The 21,399-nt window shown below is 40.6% G+C and overlaps 1 protein-coding gene across 3 annotated transcripts; it reads left to right on the top strand.

Moving 5' to 3' along the window:
* Nucleotides 1-3,223: 3,223 nt before the first annotated feature.
* LOC105106308 (synaptonemal complex protein 3) lies at nt 3,224-15,772 on the top strand. Of its 3 annotated transcripts, none has more exons than XM_064483008.1 (9): nt 3,224-3,352; nt 6,142-6,326; nt 6,510-6,579; nt 6,752-6,786; nt 8,220-8,337; nt 9,208-9,307; nt 11,744-11,842; nt 14,102-14,206; nt 14,336-15,772. In XM_064483008.1, the coding sequence occupies exons 1-9, from the start codon at nt 3,339-3,341 to the stop codon at nt 14,387-14,389; spliced, it is 780 nt and encodes a 259-aa protein (XP_064339078.1). In that variant the 5' UTR covers nt 3,224-3,338; the 3' UTR covers nt 14,390-15,772. The 3 variants fall into 3 exon arrangements, with proteins under 3 accessions (XP_064339078.1, XP_031302164.1, XP_031302162.1); XM_031446304.2 differs by lacking the exon at nt 3,224-3,352 and adding an exon at nt 5,193-5,254; XM_031446302.2 differs by lacking the exon at nt 3,224-3,352 and adding an exon at nt 5,193-5,260.
* Nucleotides 15,773-21,399: the final 5,627 nt, after the last annotated feature.

Raw genomic sequence — 21,399 nt, 5'->3', positions numbered from 1 at the left:
CCCATGATAGGTTATTACAAGATACTAAAGTTCCCTGTGCTATACAGTAAATCTTTGTTGTCTATTTTATATATAGTGGTGTGCATCTGTTAATCTCATACTCCTAATTTATCCCTTGCCACCCCCCCCACCTTGGTAACCATAGGTTTCTTTTCTGTGTGTGTGAGTCTGTTTCTGTTTTGTAAATATATTCATTTGTATTTTTTAGATTTCACATATAAGCAGCATATTTGTTTTTCTCTGACTTTACTCAGTATGATAATCTCTAGGGCCATCTGCATTGCTGCAAATGGCATTATATGAGGCTGGAGGAATAACCCTCCCACACTTCAGACAATGCTACAGAGCTACAGTAATCCAAACAGCATGGTATTGGTACAAAAACAGATATATGGATCAATGGAACAGAATAGAGGGCCCAGAAATGAACTCACGAACTTTAGGTCAATTAATCTTTGACAAAGGAGGCAAGAACATACAGTGGAATAAAGACAGTCTCTTCAGCAAACGGTGTTGGGAAAACTGGACAGCAGCATGTAAATCAATGAAGTTAGAATACTCCCTCTCACCATACACAAAAATAAGCTCAAAATGGTTTAAAGACTTAAACATAAGACAAGACACAATAAATCTCCTAGAAGAAAACATAGGCAAAACATTATCTCACATACATCTCAGCAATGTTCTCCTAGGGCAGTCTACCCGAGCAATAGAAATAAAAGCAAAAATAAACAAATGGGACCTAATTAAATTTACAAGCTTTCACATAGCGAAGGAAACCGTAAGCAAAACAAAACGACAACCTACGGAATGGGAGAAAATATTTGCAAAAGGTGAGACTGACAAGGGCTTGATTTCCAGAATATATGAACAACTCATACGACTTAATGAGAAAAGAACAAACAACCTAATCCAAAAATGGGCAGCATTTCTGCATAGTGGTCAGAAGTTTGGATTAATTTCCTTCATAAATTTTATACTCAAAAAATTATTTTACAGTGATTATTTATTGCTTTCATAATTAGAACAGAGACTTAACAGTAGAATTTAGGTTAACAAAGACTGGCTCCATGTTAAACTATTTTTTTGAAAAGTGGAATGCTCTTTAGTAGCTAACCTCTGGAAGGATGACTTGAAAATTCATTAAATCCTCTGGGCGCCACTGTAACAAATCAAAACACGGTGTAACAATCTACAGGGAGGAGTCATCCAATACCTCTGTTTTCACGTGGTTGGATGAGACTTGAAAGGCATCAATTTGACTTCCCCTTAAAAGTTTAATACAGACAAGTTTAACTTTGGTGTTAGAAAGGGCAAGAGAGGTTATAACTCAATCTTGGTTATTCCTGCAACAGATGCTCCATTAATGTCTTTTGTTCCTATATCTTTCCTGCTTTTCAGGTTTAAAAAAAATACTTTTCTAACATCCATGGACTGCATTCACAAAACTAAGACAACGGTGTTAGGAAGCCGCCAGATGGACGATGTTGATGTCAGCCAGGCCGTCCCTCCTTGACAAATACAGTGGTTCCAACTTTATGGGGTTGAGAGCAACCTGGAGGTTTTATTTAAAATGCAGATTCCCAGCACCCATCCACAGAGTTGCTTGGGTAGACCTTGGATAGAGCCAAGGAATCTGGATTTTAACACTCCCCTTCTCATGAGTCTGATATTGGGGGGGGGGGGGTTCCATGCACCACACCTTGGGAGTCATCTGATGTAAATGGTAATTGAAATCGTGGGCATATATGGAAGTGTTTGGGGGAAGAGTATAAATTGAGAAGAGAATTCGGTAAAGCCAAGTCCTGAGGCATGCCATCGTGTGAGGGCTCATTTGAGGAGAAAGAGCTAGCAATGGTAACGAGAAGTTGCCAGAATGAAAGAGGGTATTAGGAGAATACGCAGCTAGGGAAGCCAAAGGAAGGCAGAGAGTGGAAAGACAGAAAGAGAGAGTGGTCAACCAGTCTTCACAGGGTGTTTTCCCTTTGTTCTAATATCTGTTGCTGTGTTTCACTATTTTTTTGGAGAAATATTGCCTTAAAGAATAAGAATGCCTGTGATATTTGACATATTCTAAATAATTCTTGTATTTGAAATAAATGTTATCGTTCCCAGCCAAGATCCACATTTCTTAATAAAGATGTTATACGAATCCTAATGATTTAATTCTTTGTGCCCTGAAATATACAGCAGGCACCAGTTCACGCTCAATGTTCGATAGTTGGGAAGTTGTATACCAGACACTAAAAAAGTGGCCACAATAATGACAATATAATAGTCATCGCAATATAAGCATAAGTATAATATGATATAAATTATAATTAATTATAAACGTTAATATACTATTATCAACATTTGAGTGATTTCTTTATATGATTGAGTGTCTACAAGAGCTTTTTTCATGGCTTAATAAGACAAAAGTTTATATCTTATTCAATCATAGTCTATTCTAGGGCTATGTCATAGCTCAGAACACCAGCTTTTTTTCGTCTTGTGGCACCTCCTTATGAACTGTGCTCCCATAATTTCTGGAGCATGAGAAAAGAATATGGAGAAATTGCATACCGCCTTTCAAATGCTTTCATTCAGAGTGATACGTAACATTTCCACTAATGTTTTCTTGGCCAAAGAAAGTCACGTGGCCATGCCAATTTGTTTTTTAATTGATGTATAGTCAGTTACAATGGGTCGATTTCTGGTGTACAGCATCATGTTCCAGTCATAAGAGCTTTTATGTATTGCTTCACTTAATTTCACCAGAAATACTATTAGACAAATGCTATTATTGTGCCTCTAAGATGGTGAGAAAGTCACCGAGGCTTAGGGAAGTCAGGAAATTAGTTCAACGTCTCACAGTTTATAAGTGGCAAAGCCTTGTTTAATTTCGTGCTGGATTTTCAGTTCACGCTTAGAACACTTTTGTGAGTTTCTCTTTTGAAAAACCCAACACAATCAAGTTTTATATTAATTTTGGAAAGGCGTAGATTACAGGGACACCTGGCTCCCCACTTAAATCCTCGCTCTCCTCTTCTTCCTGGGGCCCCATCTAGGTGTCATTTCCCAGCTTTCCTTGCTGTTAAGCGGGACCATGTGACTGAGATCCAGGCAATGGGATGCCAGTGAGAATGACGTGTGCCACTGTCAGGCCTAGCTCGTAAAAACCTCGTACCTGGAGCACCTCCGTGCTCTTTTCCCCTTCTAGCAAAGGGCAAAGGAAGCCACTTTCGGGACAGCTATGGAAGCCACATGTTGAAGGTGGCAGAGTTTCCCGTGGCCTGCGTCCCTATAGAAGTGTTGTGGATAAAGCTCACCAGGAGGACCTGTTCACTCTCCCGGTAATGTTACAGGAGAAGTAAGTGAACTAGTTTTGAGTCATTATGCATGTTTGGGGTTTAAATGTCACTGTACTAGTCTGCCATACCTAATGCAAGCTGGGTAAAAATAAATTTCATTTATGCACTGCTCTATCCTTATGGATTGCATTCGACTGCATTCGATTGCATCATGGATTAGACAAACAGGGGGTTCATTTATTCCTGTTAACATGCAGTAAGAATAGACGATCCAGGGCTGGTGCTACAGCTCAAGGAACCCCTCCATCCATAAATGTGGCTTTTGTCTCCAAAACCTGTGTTCCTACAGCATTATTCACAATAGATAAAAAGGAAGTACCCTAAGTGTCCATCAGCAGATGAATGGCAAAAAAAAAAAAAAAAAAAGTGGTATATGCCTACAATGGATTATTATTTGCCATTAAAAAGGAAGAGAATTCTGACACATGCTACAATATGGATGAATTTGAAGGCCTTATGTTCAGTAAAATATGCTAGCCACAATAGGATAAATGGCGTATAGATGAGGTACCCAGAGGAATCAAATTCATAGAGATAGAGAGTAAAAAGGTGGTTGCCAGCGTTTGAGAGGAGGAGGGAATGGGGAATAAATGTTTACTGGGCAGAGAGTTTCAGCTGGGAAAGACGAAAAAATTCTAAAGAAGGATGGTGGTGATGGTTGTACAACAAAGAAATTGTACTTCATACCACGGAACTCTACACCTAAAACACGGTTCAAATGGTAAAAAATTGCATTATTTATATCTTATTACAATAAGAAGGCAAAGTCACAAAATTGATACCTGGAATATACGCAATGCTTTTACAAAGCTCTAAGAAAGCCATCCTACCGAACTGAAAAAAGGTCATGACAGCCAGCGAGACCTGTCGTGGAAAAGGAAATTGAAATGGCCAATAAGCATCAAAAGAAAAAAGAGCTCAACCTTATAAGTGACTGGAGAAATGCAAAAGAATACCCCACCCCACCCCCACACACGTAATTTTACACCCACTAAAGTGGCAACCTGAAGTCTGACTGCACCAAGTATTTGGTGAGTCTAGGCAGCCAATGAGCGCTCAGCCAGCCGGTGGAGGAAGGGAGGAAACAGTTTCGCCGTACTCACTAGCCTACGACGACGACCCAGCCGTCCACTCCCTTAAGCTTGCAAAACATGTTGCGCGTGGGCCAGACATTAGAATATCCCCAGCATCACTGCTTTTCGGGGCTCTAAAGCAGAAAGTATCCTGACGTGCAGGAACCAGAAAACGGAGGAGCGAACTGAGGCGTGGTTCCACAACGGTCTAGGATGCGGCGGGGGAAATGAAAGCACTGTGGCTCCAGGTCCTAATACAGATAGCGCTGGTGACACCACGTTGAGTGAAAAGAGCAAGGGGCAGAATACCAGAGAGAATGGGCTGCAATTTAGCGTCACACGCAGACAGCGCCAGAGTAAGCAAGGATGGTGAAGGATGCACACACGTGTCCTTAAAAGACGAAAACCCAAACCTGGAAAACGGAGGTGGGAGGGCTACCCCAGAACGCGCCTGCGGATGGGCTATTCCTCCGCAAGGGGAAGGGGTGAGTGGAGAGGACCCCAGGAGGAGGGTGACTAGGAGTCACCAGGGGGGTGGAGGCTTGAGCACCTGTTCTTGGCTCCCGTGTCCTCTTGTGACTTCCCAGGAAGAAGGCCCGGGAAACGCCCTCTGAACGGAGGTCCTGGAACCCCCGGCGCGGGTCCCCAGCCTGGGCACCTTCCGCGGAGGGCGGTCCGGCCAGGGGGCGGGGGCTCGGGCGAGGCCCCGCCTCCCGCGTGCGCGCTGTGCCGGCCAATCAGCGCCGCTCCCGCCCAGGAGAGGCCGGCCGGCTCCTGAGGGCTGTCGGGAGGCCCTCAGAGGAGCGTCGCGGAGGTCGCGGTGTGGAGGTCGTGGTGCGGCCGGGGGCGGGGGCGGGGGCGGCGGCGGGTGGTGGGATGGAGGGAGCGGCAGAGAGACGGAGGGGCCGCAGGGAGCGGGGACGGAGGGGCCGCAGGGAGCGGGGACGGAGGGACCGTCAGGGAGGCCTGGAGCGGCGGCGGCGGGGGGGGGTGGGGGTGGGTGGAGGCCGGCGGGCCGCACTATGCGACCTGGGCCGGCCGGGCGGCGGGGGGATGGGGCGTCTCCTCAGACGTGAGGGGACCCGGCTGTGGAGCGGGGGCGGCCAGGCTGGCCGGTGAGGTGGCGTCCCCCGGGGCTGCCACAGGACGGGGCGAGGCCCCTGAGGGCGGGGGCGGGTCGGACGGTCCCCACGTCCCGGGAGGGTGCGGGCGGGTGCACAGGGGCCGTCCGCCCGCGGCCCCCGTCCTTCCTGCCCGGTGGCCCGGCGGGTCAGTCCGGGCCCGCGAGGTCGTCCTGGGGCCCACTCGGCGTGTGGGGAAGCCTCCCCCTCCTACCTCCCCGCCCCGACCTGACCGTCCCGGGCCAGGCGCAGACTGGTTTATCCCCCATCCGTCCCGAGGGACCCTTAGTTGGGTCCTGCCCGTGGCCGGGCCTCCCGCCGGGAACCGAGGGCCAGGGGCGGCCTCTGTCCTTCCCTCCGTAGGGGCCGGAATCTGGCGGAGGGGCCCGGCACTCAGATGTCCGCGGGCGCGGGGTGGGTTGTGTGTGGGGCGCAGGCGCCAGCCCTCCGTCCAGCCGCGGAGGAGGGGCTCGCAGTCACCACCTGCTTTGTCCGCTCCTGGTCCAGCCGGAGACACGCGGGCACGCACACTCTGATGTGCGCAGAGGACCCTTGCCGGGCATCGCTCGTTGACCCTGTGCCCGTTTCTTTAAGTTTGTGCTCACAAGGTGCAGGAGAGCTGTCTCTGCCTGGGAAGAGACACTTAGGGATGGCGCCGGCTGAGAGGAAGCGCCTGGGGAGGGCTGCGAAGGCCCCGATGGAGGCTCAGGGTATGGCAGCCTGTGACTTCGGGAGACAAGAGAGAAGAGAGCCGCGTGGGCCAGAGGGTGTTCCGGAAGGTACGTATGGTCCATCGGACACCTTTGCGGATAACAGCGCACCGGGGCTTTCATATGTCTGCTTTAACAGCCCTTGGTGGCACTAAGCCTGAAACTCTCCCCACTGAGGATATTTCTCCGTGAAAACTGATCAAAATATCATACTTCATTTTAAAAATGTTTTCCATTTTTATTTCAATGCAGGAAACAACCGAGTCATTGATAACTATGGGGAAATAAGTTCTTCTCCAGGAACATTTGAGGAAGATGTGGGGTAATGTGTTTAATACTGTTTTTGCTTGCCCGATAAGATACTTTAAGAAAAGTAAAGGTGGGCTGAGGTAACAAGTATTGTATGCAAGACACTTGGCATGACACATTTCTGTCAAAACAGGCGGGATATTTTAGGTACCCTTAACTAAAAACTTAATGTAATTTCTTTACAGGAATGAATTACAGAATATGTTGGAAAGTTTTGAAGGTACGCTTTAGGAGAGACTGTGGTGAAAATAAGTTGTTTTAAACCTTTATAACATTTGTAATAGGAAGTGTTAATGCCCTGTTCTCAGATTCAAGATTTTCCGTAAGTATTTAGTGGGATTTGGCTTCAGAGATTTCCTTAGTTTCCCTTTCTATTGCGGATGTGGAGAGAATAATGCTTACCCATGGTGAGGTAAGAGCGATGCTTTTATTTTATACATGGGTCCGTTTGATGGACTCTGGGATATTAGAAGAATTCGAATGAAATCATCTCTTTCCCACTTGGTATCTCAGAGTGAGGTATATATCAGTTTTTAATCCGAATTTTTAATTTTCTCACTCTAGCTATTTTCTGGGACTTTACCAGTTCTTTTCCCTGGTGCAGAAGTTTCCCTGAAGACTGTAAAATAAGCCTTTCTTGTTATATTTACATTACCTGTGTAGTGGAGAACTAGAGGCAACTTTGCTAGCATGCTGGCGATGTACAATCAGAACCATAAACTTAAAAGTTTTAGATTGTTCTGTCAGATATCAGATACACTAACTGGGTTATAGGGCGAGACTCTTATTAACAAAGGGTCCGAGTCAGGTGTGAGACCTCTGAATGGATCATTCATACAGGCAAGGTGCTTAAGTGTGAGCTGTCTCATAAATTGATTCTTATTCAAGGTAAACTGGATGTCTAAAATATTTGTGTAATAGTGCAGCCTGTCCTGATCCCTGGAAAGTAACTATTCGTGGTAGAGCCATAGCATACAATCAAATGCTTAGGAAAGCATTTTTAGAAGTATTAAACATTTTACAAATCGCAAAGCTTCTTTTTTAGAATGATATGAGAAAAAGACCTTTTTTTTTTTCTCTTTAAAAATGGATATAGAAGGTGTTTCTGAGTAAATTCCTTTTATTTCCTTAAACTCTCCATGGTCTTTGTCTTTAACTCAGATATACTTAAAATCTTCACTGGCTAACTTTGAAAAATAATTTTCTTTCCTTTCCATTTACTTATTTTTTTCTCTTTTGGACACTTTAAAAACAGAATGATACTGTGTGTTTCATGTATTGAGTTCCAACAGTAATCCATCTGAATGGATGTCCTTCGATTTGGAGGATATTTTATAAATGTATTAAAAACTAGCCTTTATAACTGTTTTCTCACAAGAAAACGGAAGACTGTCTTTGAGATCCTTTTTACACATTTTGGAAAATAGTAACTTTTGTTTCTTTGCTCTTTTTCCATGACACATTTTTTAAAAGACGTGCAGTTATAAAAATTTGAATTGAGGTACTAGTAACTGAAAGATTTCACAGAAAGAAAGGAAGGGTAAAAAATCTTGATTTTTGACATGATACCTTTTTTAAAATGCTAATTGTCTTTCCAGCACTGCTGAATCAGCGTTAAGTGTTAAGAACTGCCTTTATATATGTTTAATATAGGTGACATTAAAAAGGTTCTTCATGCAAAGAGAAAAAGATTCTTAATGAATACCAATGCTTCTGTCAAAACCATTAACCAGAAAATTGAGCATGTTTGGAAAAGCCAGGAAGAACAAAGGTAACAAACATTGTTGGTTTTTAGAGCCAGAACCTGTGTGTCATTTCTTACTTCCTGTGAGTACAGATCAATTAAAATAATACTGTTAATACTGTTATCCCCTGTGTATTGGAGTCTCTGTTGGAAAATATATGTGGCTTGATTTTTATCTAAGCAAATAATTCCTTTAGTCTTATAACCTCATAAATTAATTGAAAGGAGAGGTATTACTAGAGGTCAACTAAGACAACTATTTTTCTCCTTTCAAATTATAATTGAGTCTTCTTAGTATTTAAGAAAAATTTACTTTCCTTCTTGGAGTATGCTAGCTAAATAAAAGACAAATGTCTTGGGATAGTTAGCTGTATTCACTTATGTAGAAAAGGTGAATCTTATATTTAAATAATTTTAAACTTTACCTTTATTGGGGTCACCATTCTTTTGTACAAAATCTTTATTGTGGCAGGGTGGGGGGAAAGTGAAATATTCCCGTTTGGAAAGCTTGTAAGTGGATATGATATCCTCATTGAGTCTATTTACCATGTCACAACCAGTATGTTATTCAGTAAGAGAAAATGGAAAAAAAAAAAAAAAACCCTTATAGATAAAGTGCATTTTTTGGGGAAAATTTATAGTGCAATAAATCTTCCTTAGTTTTCAAGCGCTAAGGTGTATGAGATAGCATCCATCTTAGATAGTTCAGGACAAATACTCAAGGAATGAGAGTAAAACATCCATTTTATTTTGCTGTTTCCCATCTGAAGATTTGAGCTGTGGTTACCCCCTTCTCCCTTTATAGTATAATTTATGAGAAATCAATTTTGTTTTGAATGTGTTTACTTTTTGCTTAGTGATACGAAGTATGACATTGCTCATTATTACGTTTTACAGGCAGAAGCTTTATCGCGAATATTCTCAGCAGTTTTTGACTTTGTTTCTGGAGTGGGACATGGGTGTGCAGAAAACCAAAGAAGAAGAGGAAAAACTAGCTGTTAGTATCAGGCTTCACTTCATAATTAATGTACTGTAACCAAGTCTCAAGTCATAATGGAGAGCCTGGCCATGTCTTAGACCCATAGACCTGAGCCAGGGCCCCGTTCCCATTGCTGGCTATGTGGTTGGGCCCCGATCAGAGAAAATCAGAGAAGTACAGGCACACACGACACTCACAGAAGCCCCTAGCTTTACTCCGTCTCTTGGTTGGAATTCTTGCAGGTCCAAGTGACAGAAATTTGCCAGAGTACAGAAGAAGAATTTCCTGGTTTATCCAAAGAAGTCGAGGGGAGTTTAGCTCCAGATATAGCTGGATGGGCTGGGGAAAGGTTGTTCCAGCAGTGTCATCTGGGCTCTGTCTCCATCTCCCTAGTAGGCTTTCTCCATGGGATCTGCAAGAATGTGTCTTGTAATCCTAAATTCGCTGTCTGTGTAGTAAACCCCCAGTGGGCTGAGACAATCTTTCTCAGTAGCTTGGCGGGAAATTCCTCCGGAAGACTCTTACTCATCTAGTTTGGATCACTTGCTTATTCCTGAACCAGTCACTGCAGTCAGGGCATGGTTTACTCTCAACGGGCTGACTTGTATCACATTTGGGGGTAAGGATGGTGGAGGAGATGTTGCCTTTTGAGGGCACAGGAGAAGATCTGGAATTGTTTCCTGACAGCGGGTCAGTGTGTGGACTAGGGAAATAGCATTGCCGAACAGCATTACAGTCCAACTTAGATGAGTGCCATAGTGATCACAAATTTAAAGTGAGACTTGTCTGCATGGTTGTGGCTGAGCAGCTGGAGAATTGGATTTTCCAGGGTTAGGATGAGCCAGGCATGTGGACAGAGTGAAAAGGGGGCAAGGTATAAATGCAAGGGTATAGGTATAGTGAGTGACCATGGCTCTAGCTGGGGAGGAGGAATCTGAGGACAGGGGGTGGAGAGAGGGGGCAGTGAAAAGTGCTCAGTGCAGATGTCAGGTCCTGATAGAGTACTGAGCTGTGGTACAAAAGAGAGTGAGCTACAAACATAGGGAGGTAGAGGTTGCACGTTGGGAAAAGTGGGGAAACAGTATAGTACAGTGGTCAGGACCCTGGGCTCTGGAACCCGTGATGTTTGGGGTCCAATTCTGATTCGTCCAGTTACTGGCTGTGGAGCCATGGGCAGATCATGTATCTCTGTGTCTCAGTGTCCTCGCCTATGGAGGGGACATAATAAGGCTACCTACATCATAGGTTTGTTTTGAGGGTAGATGAGTTCCTATGTGATAATTTTTCTTAAAATCTTCCAGAGCAGGACCTGACATATAGTTCCTACATGAGTTTGCTGTTCTTCATATTATATAGATATTGCAGTTGTTGGGGGTGACAGGATCAAGGGAAAGAAGATGTAAGTGAATGGCTAAACTAGGAGAGAGGACAAAATTGTTTTCGGAGGTTAGGTCAAAGAACTCACAGAGTTTTGCATTATGGAAAGGTTCATCTGCGGAAACAGACTCACAGACGTAGGAAACAAACTTATGGTTACGGCGGGGGCGGGGGGAAGGGGTGGGAAGGGATAAATTGGGAGTTCGAGATTTGCAGATACTAACTGCTATATTTAAAATGGATAAACAACAAGTTTCTACTGTGTAGCACAGGGAACTATATTCAGTATCTTGTAGTAGCCTATAATGAAAAAGAATAGGAAAAGGAACATATGTATGTAACTGTATGACTGAAACATTATGCTGTACACCAGAAATTGACACAACACTGTAAGCTAACTGTCCTTCAATTAAAGAAAAAAAAAAAAAAAAACAAAAAACAACAACAACAACAACAAAGAAAGAAAGATGAGAAGGCAAAAAACAAAAAAAGAGAAAGGTTTATCTTGTGCGGATATTGAATGACCAAGAATTATTACATGTTTGAATATTGTTAGGAAAGAATTTTTCTTAATTCTTAAATAGGGATAATTGCATAATTTAATTTATTTTTGGTAAGGAGGTGGTTGTAAGGGCCATTTGTGGATTTTGAAACTACCAAGAATTAAGACGCATGTTTTGAACATGGGTAAGAAAGGAAATTTCCTGTGTACAGCATTGTACTCCTACTCCTGGATACGCTACAGCGTGCTCACCACCAAAACCAGTTTCTATCCGTCAGCATATAGTTGATTCCCTTTAATGTTATAAGCCAATTTTACCTCAATAAAAAGTAAATTTAAACAGGAAAGAAAGAAGGAAAGATCCTTCTAAATGACTGATGGATAGTATTATTACATGTGTTTGTATAGTGGTGGTAAACACAAATGTCTAAGCTTTGTTGTAAAAGTTAGCACAGAAAATGTTTAAAAATACCAACTTAAAGAATAATCCTTTTAACTTAGTGTAGAATTATGTTTTGCTAAATATTGAATTAACCACATTTTATCCCAACTTGTTTTTCTTTTTTTACTTGTAGAACTTGTTTCGTGAGCAACAAAAGATTTTTCAACAAGCTAGAATTGTTCAGAGCCAGAGACTGAAAAAAATTAAAAATGTATATGGCCAGCTCTTAAAGGTCTGTTGTATCGGGTTAACCCAATTCATCCTTATAGAGCATAATGTCTACTTTGAAGTAGAAGTTAGATTGTTTCATAATTTATGGGAACAATACCTTGGTTATACGTTTTAAATTCTTAACCATTTTCCATTTGGATTTATTGTTCCTGGTTTACCATGAATGCTAGATTTATTTTTAGGATTTCTTAATAGTTTTGTGATATTATTTAAAATAGGAAATGGTAAATTAAGAATGTTGCCTAGAAATAGACATATTGTGATTAAAATCGATACTTTAATCATAATTTTGTAGTCAACAGTCAGTTTTTTTTTTTTCTTTTTTGGAGATCAGGGATAACTGTATCATGGAAAGTAGGAAGTCTGCGATTAGGTTCTCATGTCTTCTACTTCTGTTTGCTTCACTGGTTTATGTAAGATAGGAGGTAGCAATTGTGATTATTGAATATCTCTTTTATTTTCAAATATATTATATGAGTGTTTTATGGCATATTTGCTTTTAGAATGACTCCAGTGGCTAAAAATGGCTTTATATGCAGGCGTATAGTCATAAGCGGTGGCCTGGATGCATAACAGTGTGAAAAAGCCAGAGGAGGGCAAAAAGTTTGTGAACTGAGGATCACCTACTGTCCCCTTCTCACATGAGCAGACTGTCTTCCCGACATCGTCCTCTGCTTCATACAGAGGAACTTACGTACTTATTTGCACTTACTTAGGAGGCAGTGGAATCCCGGATATGCCCCTTCTTTTTTTTTTGATGGGATGTTCCATTTAGTCATCTCGCTCAAATACATGTTAATACGTCACTCTTCTAAACCAATTGAGATGGTTTAGGTAAACTAGCAAAAAAGGCTTTTAAAACAGACACTCTTTAAAGAACTTTAGAATCATATATCTACAAAGGAGTTATTTTAAAGGCATATCTAAGTAGACAAGATGTTGCTCTAATGCTCCCTGAGAACCATTTACTGATTGGTGTGCAGATCTGATAAAGTACCCAAGAAGATTGCTTCTAAAGGTTATTACTAAAGGCCAGCACTTATGGTAGTAACTTTAGTGTTGTCTTTGGCTCCTCCAAGTCCCTTGTCCTTCCCACCCAGCAATTACTAGGCCCTACAATTTTCACCTCTGCAACTGTACTTTAATTTCTTTCTTTGAATTCCCGCTGCTGCTGCCCTGGTTCAGGACCTCACCATTACTTGCTTGTACTATTACACTGTTTCCTGATTTCTGTCTTCTCCAATCCATCCTTCGCAGTCCTGCAACATGACCTTCCAACAGGTATCCCTTCCCCCCTGAAAACCAGTCATTAGCTTCCCAGTTTAAATCCTTAGATAGTCAGCGTGTCCCCCATAACAAGACTCCTCTCTTTGTAGTTCCATACTTACATTCTTTCTTTCCTCCCACCCCTCCAGAGTAGTTGCTTTCTCTGCACTAAGTCACCATTACCTCCTGGCTTTGCTTATGCTCCTGCCCTAGATTACGTTTAATTCCCTCTTTCCGTTACCTAGTGAAATCTTGTTCTTTCGTCAGTTAAATCAGAATCAATCATATTTTCCACTGCATGGCCACGGCAAGATGTGCTTCCTTAATTGTTGTAATGTTTTTGTGTTATTTTTTATTCACATGTTTTTAATTATCACTGGAATGAGGAAGAGATCCTGTATTCGTTTTTTAATTCCTCCACAGCACTTAACAGAGTACTTTTCATATATGATGCACCAGATCCCTATTTGTTGAATGAACAGTAAAGATTTAGAACATAGGTGTGTTTTTTGTAACTTAATGAGGTCATATTACAGATCATTTTTTCTTTCCAATGGAACCATGTTACGTTGATTATTAGCCAGTATGAGTGCATTGTTACCTCGTGTTTAGAAAGCTTATGAGAGAGTTTTCAAATTATGGCATTTCATGATATGCAAATGGCAGTCTCCTCCTCCTCCCCCTCCCCCTCCTTCTTTTCTTTTCTCCACCTTGAAATGTTAAATGTTCATTGACCCATTGTTTGAGCAAAGCGTACTACTGTCGTACCTTGTACCTCTACGATACTAATAATATTTGACACAAATACGACATCTAAAAGATTTCTCAAGTGGGTATTTTGATCTTCATGTATTTGTTATAATGTTTTTACTTGGAATAAATAATGAGTATCCTTTGAGTATTAGGACTTGTTACTTTTGAAATTTAATGGTACGTGTTTAGAACGTGAGATGAAAAGTGGTGCTTCATCACTGAACTAGGCTTTTTGTTTTAGAGTATGGAGGAGTTAGAGAAGGATCATGAACATCTTCTTACTGATGAGCAAAGCAAAGTTAGACAAGAGATGGCCAAGCTGCAAAACAAAATTATGCTGGAAGCTGTAAGTAGTGTATACTTGATATTAAGGACTATGGAGGGATGTGAGCATTCGGGTGTTTTGTTTGCCAAAGTATATGTCACAGTTACCTAAATAACATGCAAGTGTTTAATATTTCCTTTCCTGAAACAGCAGCAGCAAGAGCTGGCAATGGTTCGGAAGTCTCTTCAATCCCTGTTATTCTGATGACTTTGAAGAAAGAATTTGAACCTAAAGTTAGTTATATGATACAAGTGTAACATTAGCTACATCAAATACAAGTGTAACATTAGCTACATCAAACCACGTTGCCGTGGCTTAAAATTTTCTAGTTGAAGTCAGTACATCTTGTTTATCATTTGCTTGTTAAGTGAGTGTAAGCATCCTTTTCTGTTAACCACCAAATGAATCCTAAGCAGTTATGTGGGTGGCGGCAATTCCACAGGTACATGTATCCAGCTTTCAACCCTGTGGTAGCAGTGGAGTTGTTTTCTCCCTAACACTGTCAATTAACTTTTAGGTTTTGGCCCCAGCAATTCTGTTATCAACCCCAAAAGATAGAAAGCACAAGTGTAGAATGTTACGGTGTTCTTCCTTAAGGAAAAAGAAAAATAAAGGCTAGAAAATCTATTTTATCTGTGCCCGCCCCCACCATGTCTTTACTCACTGGTTTACAGAGCCAATTCCAGGGGGAAAATGATTTGAAAGGAAAATCTACTCTATTGCCTTATAGAAATTATTAAAGGCATCTGAGATTCTGTTTTTGAATAAAGTGGACTGCTAAAAATCTTTAAGAGAGCAGACCTAGATATGTAAGTGTCCGTGCTGAGACATGGGTTTGTGAATGTGTCATTTCCACAAAGACATCACAATGTCATTTACTTGGCGTTGGTCCACTATTAAATGACACCTGCCCTTAGCATGGATCAAAAGTCTTTCATTAATATATACACACTCTTAATTACCTGTGGTTTATGTATTTCACACCTGTCTTAAAGATGCATTACCTAGAGTGCTTTGTGTTCAAGGTTAATATTCATTGACTATGTGGAACATTGGTTTTGTTTTCATCTAAAAACTTGAATAATTAATTATTGTACCTTTCCTCATGTAACGGGCATTTTAGAAAAATCTATGACAATGTTCAAAATCTTCATTTGGGAACATTTGATTTAATGAATATGGAATTGTTTCAGAATATATTTGGAATAAGTCAGTTAACTGTATTCTTATTCTGAGTTACTGAAATTGTTTTCAATGTGTTATTTTATTTTAAAGCTACTTGGAGGAGAGGAGTGAATCTCTCTCTCTCTCTCTCTCTCTCTTTTTTAATGTGTTTTTAATGTACTTAGTGATTGAACGGCTGACGCTTATTTTATTCTGTCACCACTTCAAAGGGTTAAACGTGTACTTGAAGTAACTTGTGGCTGATAGTTGAAAAACAAGATTTTTCTTTTTTAATAACCATTTTGTTAGGAGACAGATTTTCTTACATGTGTACTGTGTTTATGTTAACGTTTTATCTTTTAATGGTAATGTTTAACGTCCACTTTTTTGTAACAATAAAGTTTAAATTCAGAATATCAAAGAACAGGCCCCCTAAGTCAAGTGCAAGATTCATTTTTCTCCTGAGCTGGTCAGATGCATTTTCACTAAATACAGATTACCGAAAGTCCCATGTAACCCTTTAAAACTCTAATTGGTAGAGTATAGCTCCTATTTCCTTTTGTTCCACAGTAGCTAAACACCTTCTTTGAAAAATGACTAATATCAAGGAAGTCATTTCTTCTAATATCGTTTGACTTGACAGTTGTAGTATTATAAGCCATTCAGTCATGCAGTGTCACGACCTCACATTTCAGTTTGTAGCAGTCAAAGAAGGCATCACGCTCAATAGGGCTAACATCCGTCCTGTCCTGAACGCTTATGTAATCCGTCAGCAGCGAAACCATGAGTGTCTGATGAGGAATTCTCAGAGACACAGAGATTGCTCTTCTGACTACAGTGGTTCCCTTTCTTATCCTCAGGGTTGAAAATTTTCTTGGTCATGTTTCTAATTAATGTGCAGATTATCGTACTTTCACTCTGATCGTACCCTAAATGTGTGAACCTAAATGTTGACGGTTACTGGGGGCTTTATAACTGAGGGAGATGCAACAGAATGCAGGACTTTTGTTTCACATTCACGTATGGCCCCACTTGATGGTATTGTGGCCTCCTGCCAAGGGGGAGTTCCCTCACACATAGGTTCCCCTAATGCTTCTCCTCTTCTCTGTGGGCTACTAGTCAGTCACTAAGTTTGTGAACCTGATCAGGTGCTTGATGACATGGTATCTTGAAGACATTAAGGTGAAGGTGTCTTGAAGTTCGCGGGCAGAAAGCACTAAATATGTCATGGAACAAATGGTGCAAAAAGACAATATAAAAAGTATGATTGCCTGTCTTTCCCAAAGCAACAGCTTTTCCCCCAAATCAAACATTAATCTACATTTTTTTTTTTTTTGCTGAAAATACTACATTTTAGAGCACTTTCCTGTATTTCATATTTGAACCTCGTTGGAGCTGTATGAAATACGCAGGGCATTCCACAATCACAGAAGCCAAGTCACAAGAGGTAAAAGTGCTAGGCTGAAATGCTAATGCTTGAAAGTCATGGAAACCCGAGTGGAAATTTTGTGGCTTCATTTTAGTGAAGAAAATTAGGTTAAGCGACTTATTGCAGGTCACACAACAGGTATGTGGGGCCAGAATTTGATTCTACCAAACAGCCTGATTCCAGAGCCTGTGTGTTTAACTATTGCTCTTCAAGCAGAATCCACACTGACTAATAAAGGGGATTGAAAACTGGAGAACTATTAAGTGGCAAATATGTAACAGCGTAAGTAAAACCATAAGTACTTTAGCCCAGTCAAACAAACTCTTGTTCCACATACATTTTTTTTTTAAATTTTCTCTTCACAGACAGTAAAATACCCTTGTCGTTAAATTGTATTACCTAATGGCCCAAAGAAAGGAATTCTAGCCACAAAACTCCTCTTATACCCATTGCCGAATGGTTTGCTAGTAAATACAGTGTGAATGTAATAACCTTACTTAGCATGTACGCTTTATACCTGTCCCCCAACTTGTCCTTGTTCACATCGGTATTCTAATCACTGGAAGTTGGTATTGAGTACCACACACTCTGTAGAATGGCCACTTATTTTTCGGAATTGGATTCTGCGAATGTTGTGCTCAGTGACTTCTCACAAATAATATAGCTGGATACACTACCTTAACTAATCAAATGTACAAATCTCAGCCCCAATGGGGAACCACTAAGTAGAGACTCTGTCACTAAAGTCAGAAATAAAAAACAGATGCCCGGTATCTCATTCCTGTTTAACCTTCTGGTGTAATTAGACAAGAGAGAGGAAACACACACACAATATTAGAAAGGCAGTATAAATTGAAAAAAACAACACTGTGAAAAATGGGAGATATTAGTAGAGTAACAGGCAATAAAACTAGCCTACAGAAATCAGATGTTCTCATATATAGAAGAATAACCAGCTAGAAAATAAGAAGGAAGATTCCATTGACACTGGCACAAATAAAATACCTAGGTAAAACAGTTAACAACAACAACAACAACAAAAATAGCCAAAATATAAACAAGGACTACTCGAAATCATTCGGAAAGACACAGGAATAGACTTGAACAGATGGAAAGACATGCTACACTCTTGGATCAGAAGACTCGATGTTATAAAGAGTCAGTTCTTTGTCAGTAAATTTATAAATTTAAAACAATCACAATAAAAATGCCATGAGATTTTTTTTTCTGGAGCTAGACAGGTTCATTGTAATCACCATTTGAGGAAATAAAGGAGCAAACAATAGACAGGAAAACCCTGAAAAGGAAGACCAAGGAGGGGAGCCACACCTACAGATACTAAAACCTGTGATAAAATCTGTGTAACTAAACAGTGTGGTATTGGCGCCTGAATTGAACAACGAAACATATGATAACATGTCTAAATAGACACAAATATATATAGAAATGCAGTCTATGTCACATCAAGGCGGGGAATGGACTTTAAAAAAAAATGGCATGGGAGTAACTGAATAGCCATGTGGAAAAAGATAAAATTGGACCTATTCCTTACACTGTATACCAGAGTAAATTCTAAATGGATCAGCGATCCAGGTGTAAAAACTGAAACCATGCAAATATTATTTTACAACCTAGGATTCTTTTATATTCTAAAAGAGCTATTTAAATTGAGAAGAGGCCAAAAACGCAATAGAAGAATAATACAAATTGTGAATAAATAATTCACAGAAATGAGTATGATTTTTAAATGTATGAAAATGTTACTCCTAATAAAAACATATCCAGGCCTTCCAATATCATAGGCTGTTTCCCGCCTCCCCACCCCAGAGCTAGACAAGTTGATCTTACAGTCCATCTAGGGGGGAAAAAAATGGCATAAATGGACAGGAAAATCTTGAAAGGGAACAACAACGAAGGGAGCCATCGCTACCGAGATGGTTCCTCACTTACTGGATTGAAAAAATGTTTGTCAGCGCTGGCCAGGGTGTGAGGAAGCAGGCAGTCTCATCTATTGTTGGTGGGACTGCAAAATGGTACAATCTCAGTGCAAGGGAATTTGGCAACAGCCAGCAAAATATATACCCATTTATCCTTTGATTCAATCATCTATTTGTAAGGACCTCCCCCCCTTCCCCTACCCATCTCAGAGAGATACCAGCAAAATACAAAATGCTGTATGCTCAAGGCTATTTAAGGAACACTGTTTATTAGCTTTTTTATTAGTAAAATTCTGGAACCTACCTAAACATTCACCAATAGGGAATGGTTGAAGAATCATAGTAGGTAGATAACTCTCTTCTCTAGTATACATGATCTTCAGAGTATATTATGATGTGAAAAAAGAAAAGTACAGAACAATGTATATAATTCTACCATTTATCTGAGCAAAGAGGAGAGAGAGAGTGTGTGTGTGTGTCTGTATAAATGTGTGTATATATATTTATATTTATATTTAAAGCAGGATACACGAAGAAAACAAATGGAAATGGTTACAAACGTGGAAGAGGAGAGATCAGAGTAGAGAGTACAGAAATGGAAGCTAGACTTTTCTTAAAGTAACGAACGTGTGGTTTGGGTTTTAGAATCAATAAGTGATTTGTGGAATGATAAAACAAAAAGACAAGCTTTAAAAATTAAAAACCAAAATGAAACAAATGGGTCTGTAGTTTTGTACCAAGTTGATGAATTACTCTTGCGGAATTTAACTCTTTCAAATGAATTTAAAACATGGTAAGTTGACTGTATATCCCAAATGGGAAAAATAGCATAAGGATAAAAAGAACCACAGTGCATCTTGAGCTATATTAAGTATTCATATTGCTAGTAATACTATTGCGGTTGTAGGCCCCTGACTGTGGGAACAAAGGAACGAGCCTTGGGCTGGAATGGTAAACAAGTTATAAAAAGCTGCAGACTCAGAGGTGAGAAGGCTGGTTAGCCAAGGACGGGTAAGGTCCCCAGAGGGGGGCAACCTAAGACAGGCACAGCCGCCTGAGTCCAAGAAGAATATTGTGAAGCAGCCGTTTCTCATACGTTCCGCCCTGATAAGTTGTAAGGCTTGCTGGTGCCAACACGAACATGATTTACCAAAACGTAAAGGGTCTTCTGACGTTGAGCCAGACGCTGCCTGTTAACCATTTCCCTTGTCGTTCTTCTTTGCTGTATAAGACTGTAACTTAATAAAGCTTCAGAGTAGCCATCAGCTCTCTCCGTGTGTATGTGTACATGATATCGCGACACCAACAGCAATTGTTATTTTTGATATGTATGCATAGAAATACAGTAAGAATGAAGGGGGGGATAAGTAATTATGTGGGTGTCCTTAGATGTTCAGTGTAAAAGAAAAGAGATAATACCAAATTGAGTAAATTAATCTTAAATTCGAACGGAAGTAGCAGGATCTTGTGAAATATCAAGTGTGAATTCATTTCAATATGAACTGAAACTGTCAGTGTGGACTCTCACAGAAATGTATTTCTTAGCTGTGTCCCCTGCCAAGGCCTAGAAGCAAGGATCTAGCTGCAGTGAGTACCCTTAGTGTCCACATTACGATCTCTAAAACCAACCAGAGCTCCTTGGAGAAAGAGCTGGTTCCAGATCTGAGATGGAACATGGACAAGATGAGCCTGGAACATCTTATGTTACCCCAAAGCTAGGATATATGTTGAGGTTGTGTCAAAAGAACACAAGAGGCAGAGTGAAAGTGCTCCTAATGGCTAAAGGAAGAAATATGTGAGCATCAAAGGAGTAATAAATGCAGAAATGCAGTGGTTTGAGTCCCCAGATGCATTAACACCCATGAGTTCATTACAATACAGAAAAAAAAAAAATTCCTTGGTCACTTTAAGTGATTGGAGCTGGATCACCAGCCCATCATTCTGAAGGAGGAAGAATAGAGCGTTAGTTCTACATTTCTTATATGAACCATATTTTAGAAAAATCAAGTAGGTATAAAGTTATGCTTTATAGTAGAATTCCAGGCAAAAAATATACAAAAACAATAAAGTTGGGAAAAAATCATCATTTTCCAACACCTAATGAATTAATGGATCTAGGTAATAGCAACCCTCCCTGGCTGCTAAATCCATTATGTAGAGGTTGATATGTCCACTGAACCTGCACCATGATTTTCTTGGGGCAAGTCCTGATTTACATTGGTTGTCCTGTCATCATTACTCATACTATACCTTCCTTCACCCTCTCTTCAAAATAGTTTCCATTTAGATGATAAAGTGTATGATCAATCCAGTGATAGGAAACTTTGTAATGAATGGGGCAGGCTTACAACACCTGAGCTCACTGCTCAATTTTAATATCACAATAAAAAGAGACACAAAGACACTATCTCCTGATGGGCTGTGTATGCAATAGGAAATACGAAGCACCATGTGTGACGTGCTTTTGCCAAACCTAAATCTGATGGAGTCTCAAGCTCTATCAGTTCGGAGTATACACCAGTGAAAGAAGACCATGTTAAGAAATACAGCACGGGAGTGATCTGCCATGTCCAGGATTTCCAGACTCCAATGAGACAATGACCTAGTCTCTTCAACAAATAAACGACAAGAAACAAGAGAAGGGAGGACTGTTATGGATTAAGGGAAATTTATAAAACATGTCA

The sequence above is a fragment of the Camelus dromedarius genome, chromosome X (genome assembly GCF_036321535.1).
Source record: "Camelus dromedarius isolate mCamDro1 chromosome X, mCamDro1.pat, whole genome shotgun sequence".
Classification (NCBI taxonomy): domain Eukaryota; kingdom Metazoa; phylum Chordata; class Mammalia; order Artiodactyla; family Camelidae; genus Camelus; species Camelus dromedarius.
The sequence above is the reverse complement of the archived record's forward strand: the minus strand, read 5'-3'. Positions and strand labels throughout refer to the sequence as shown.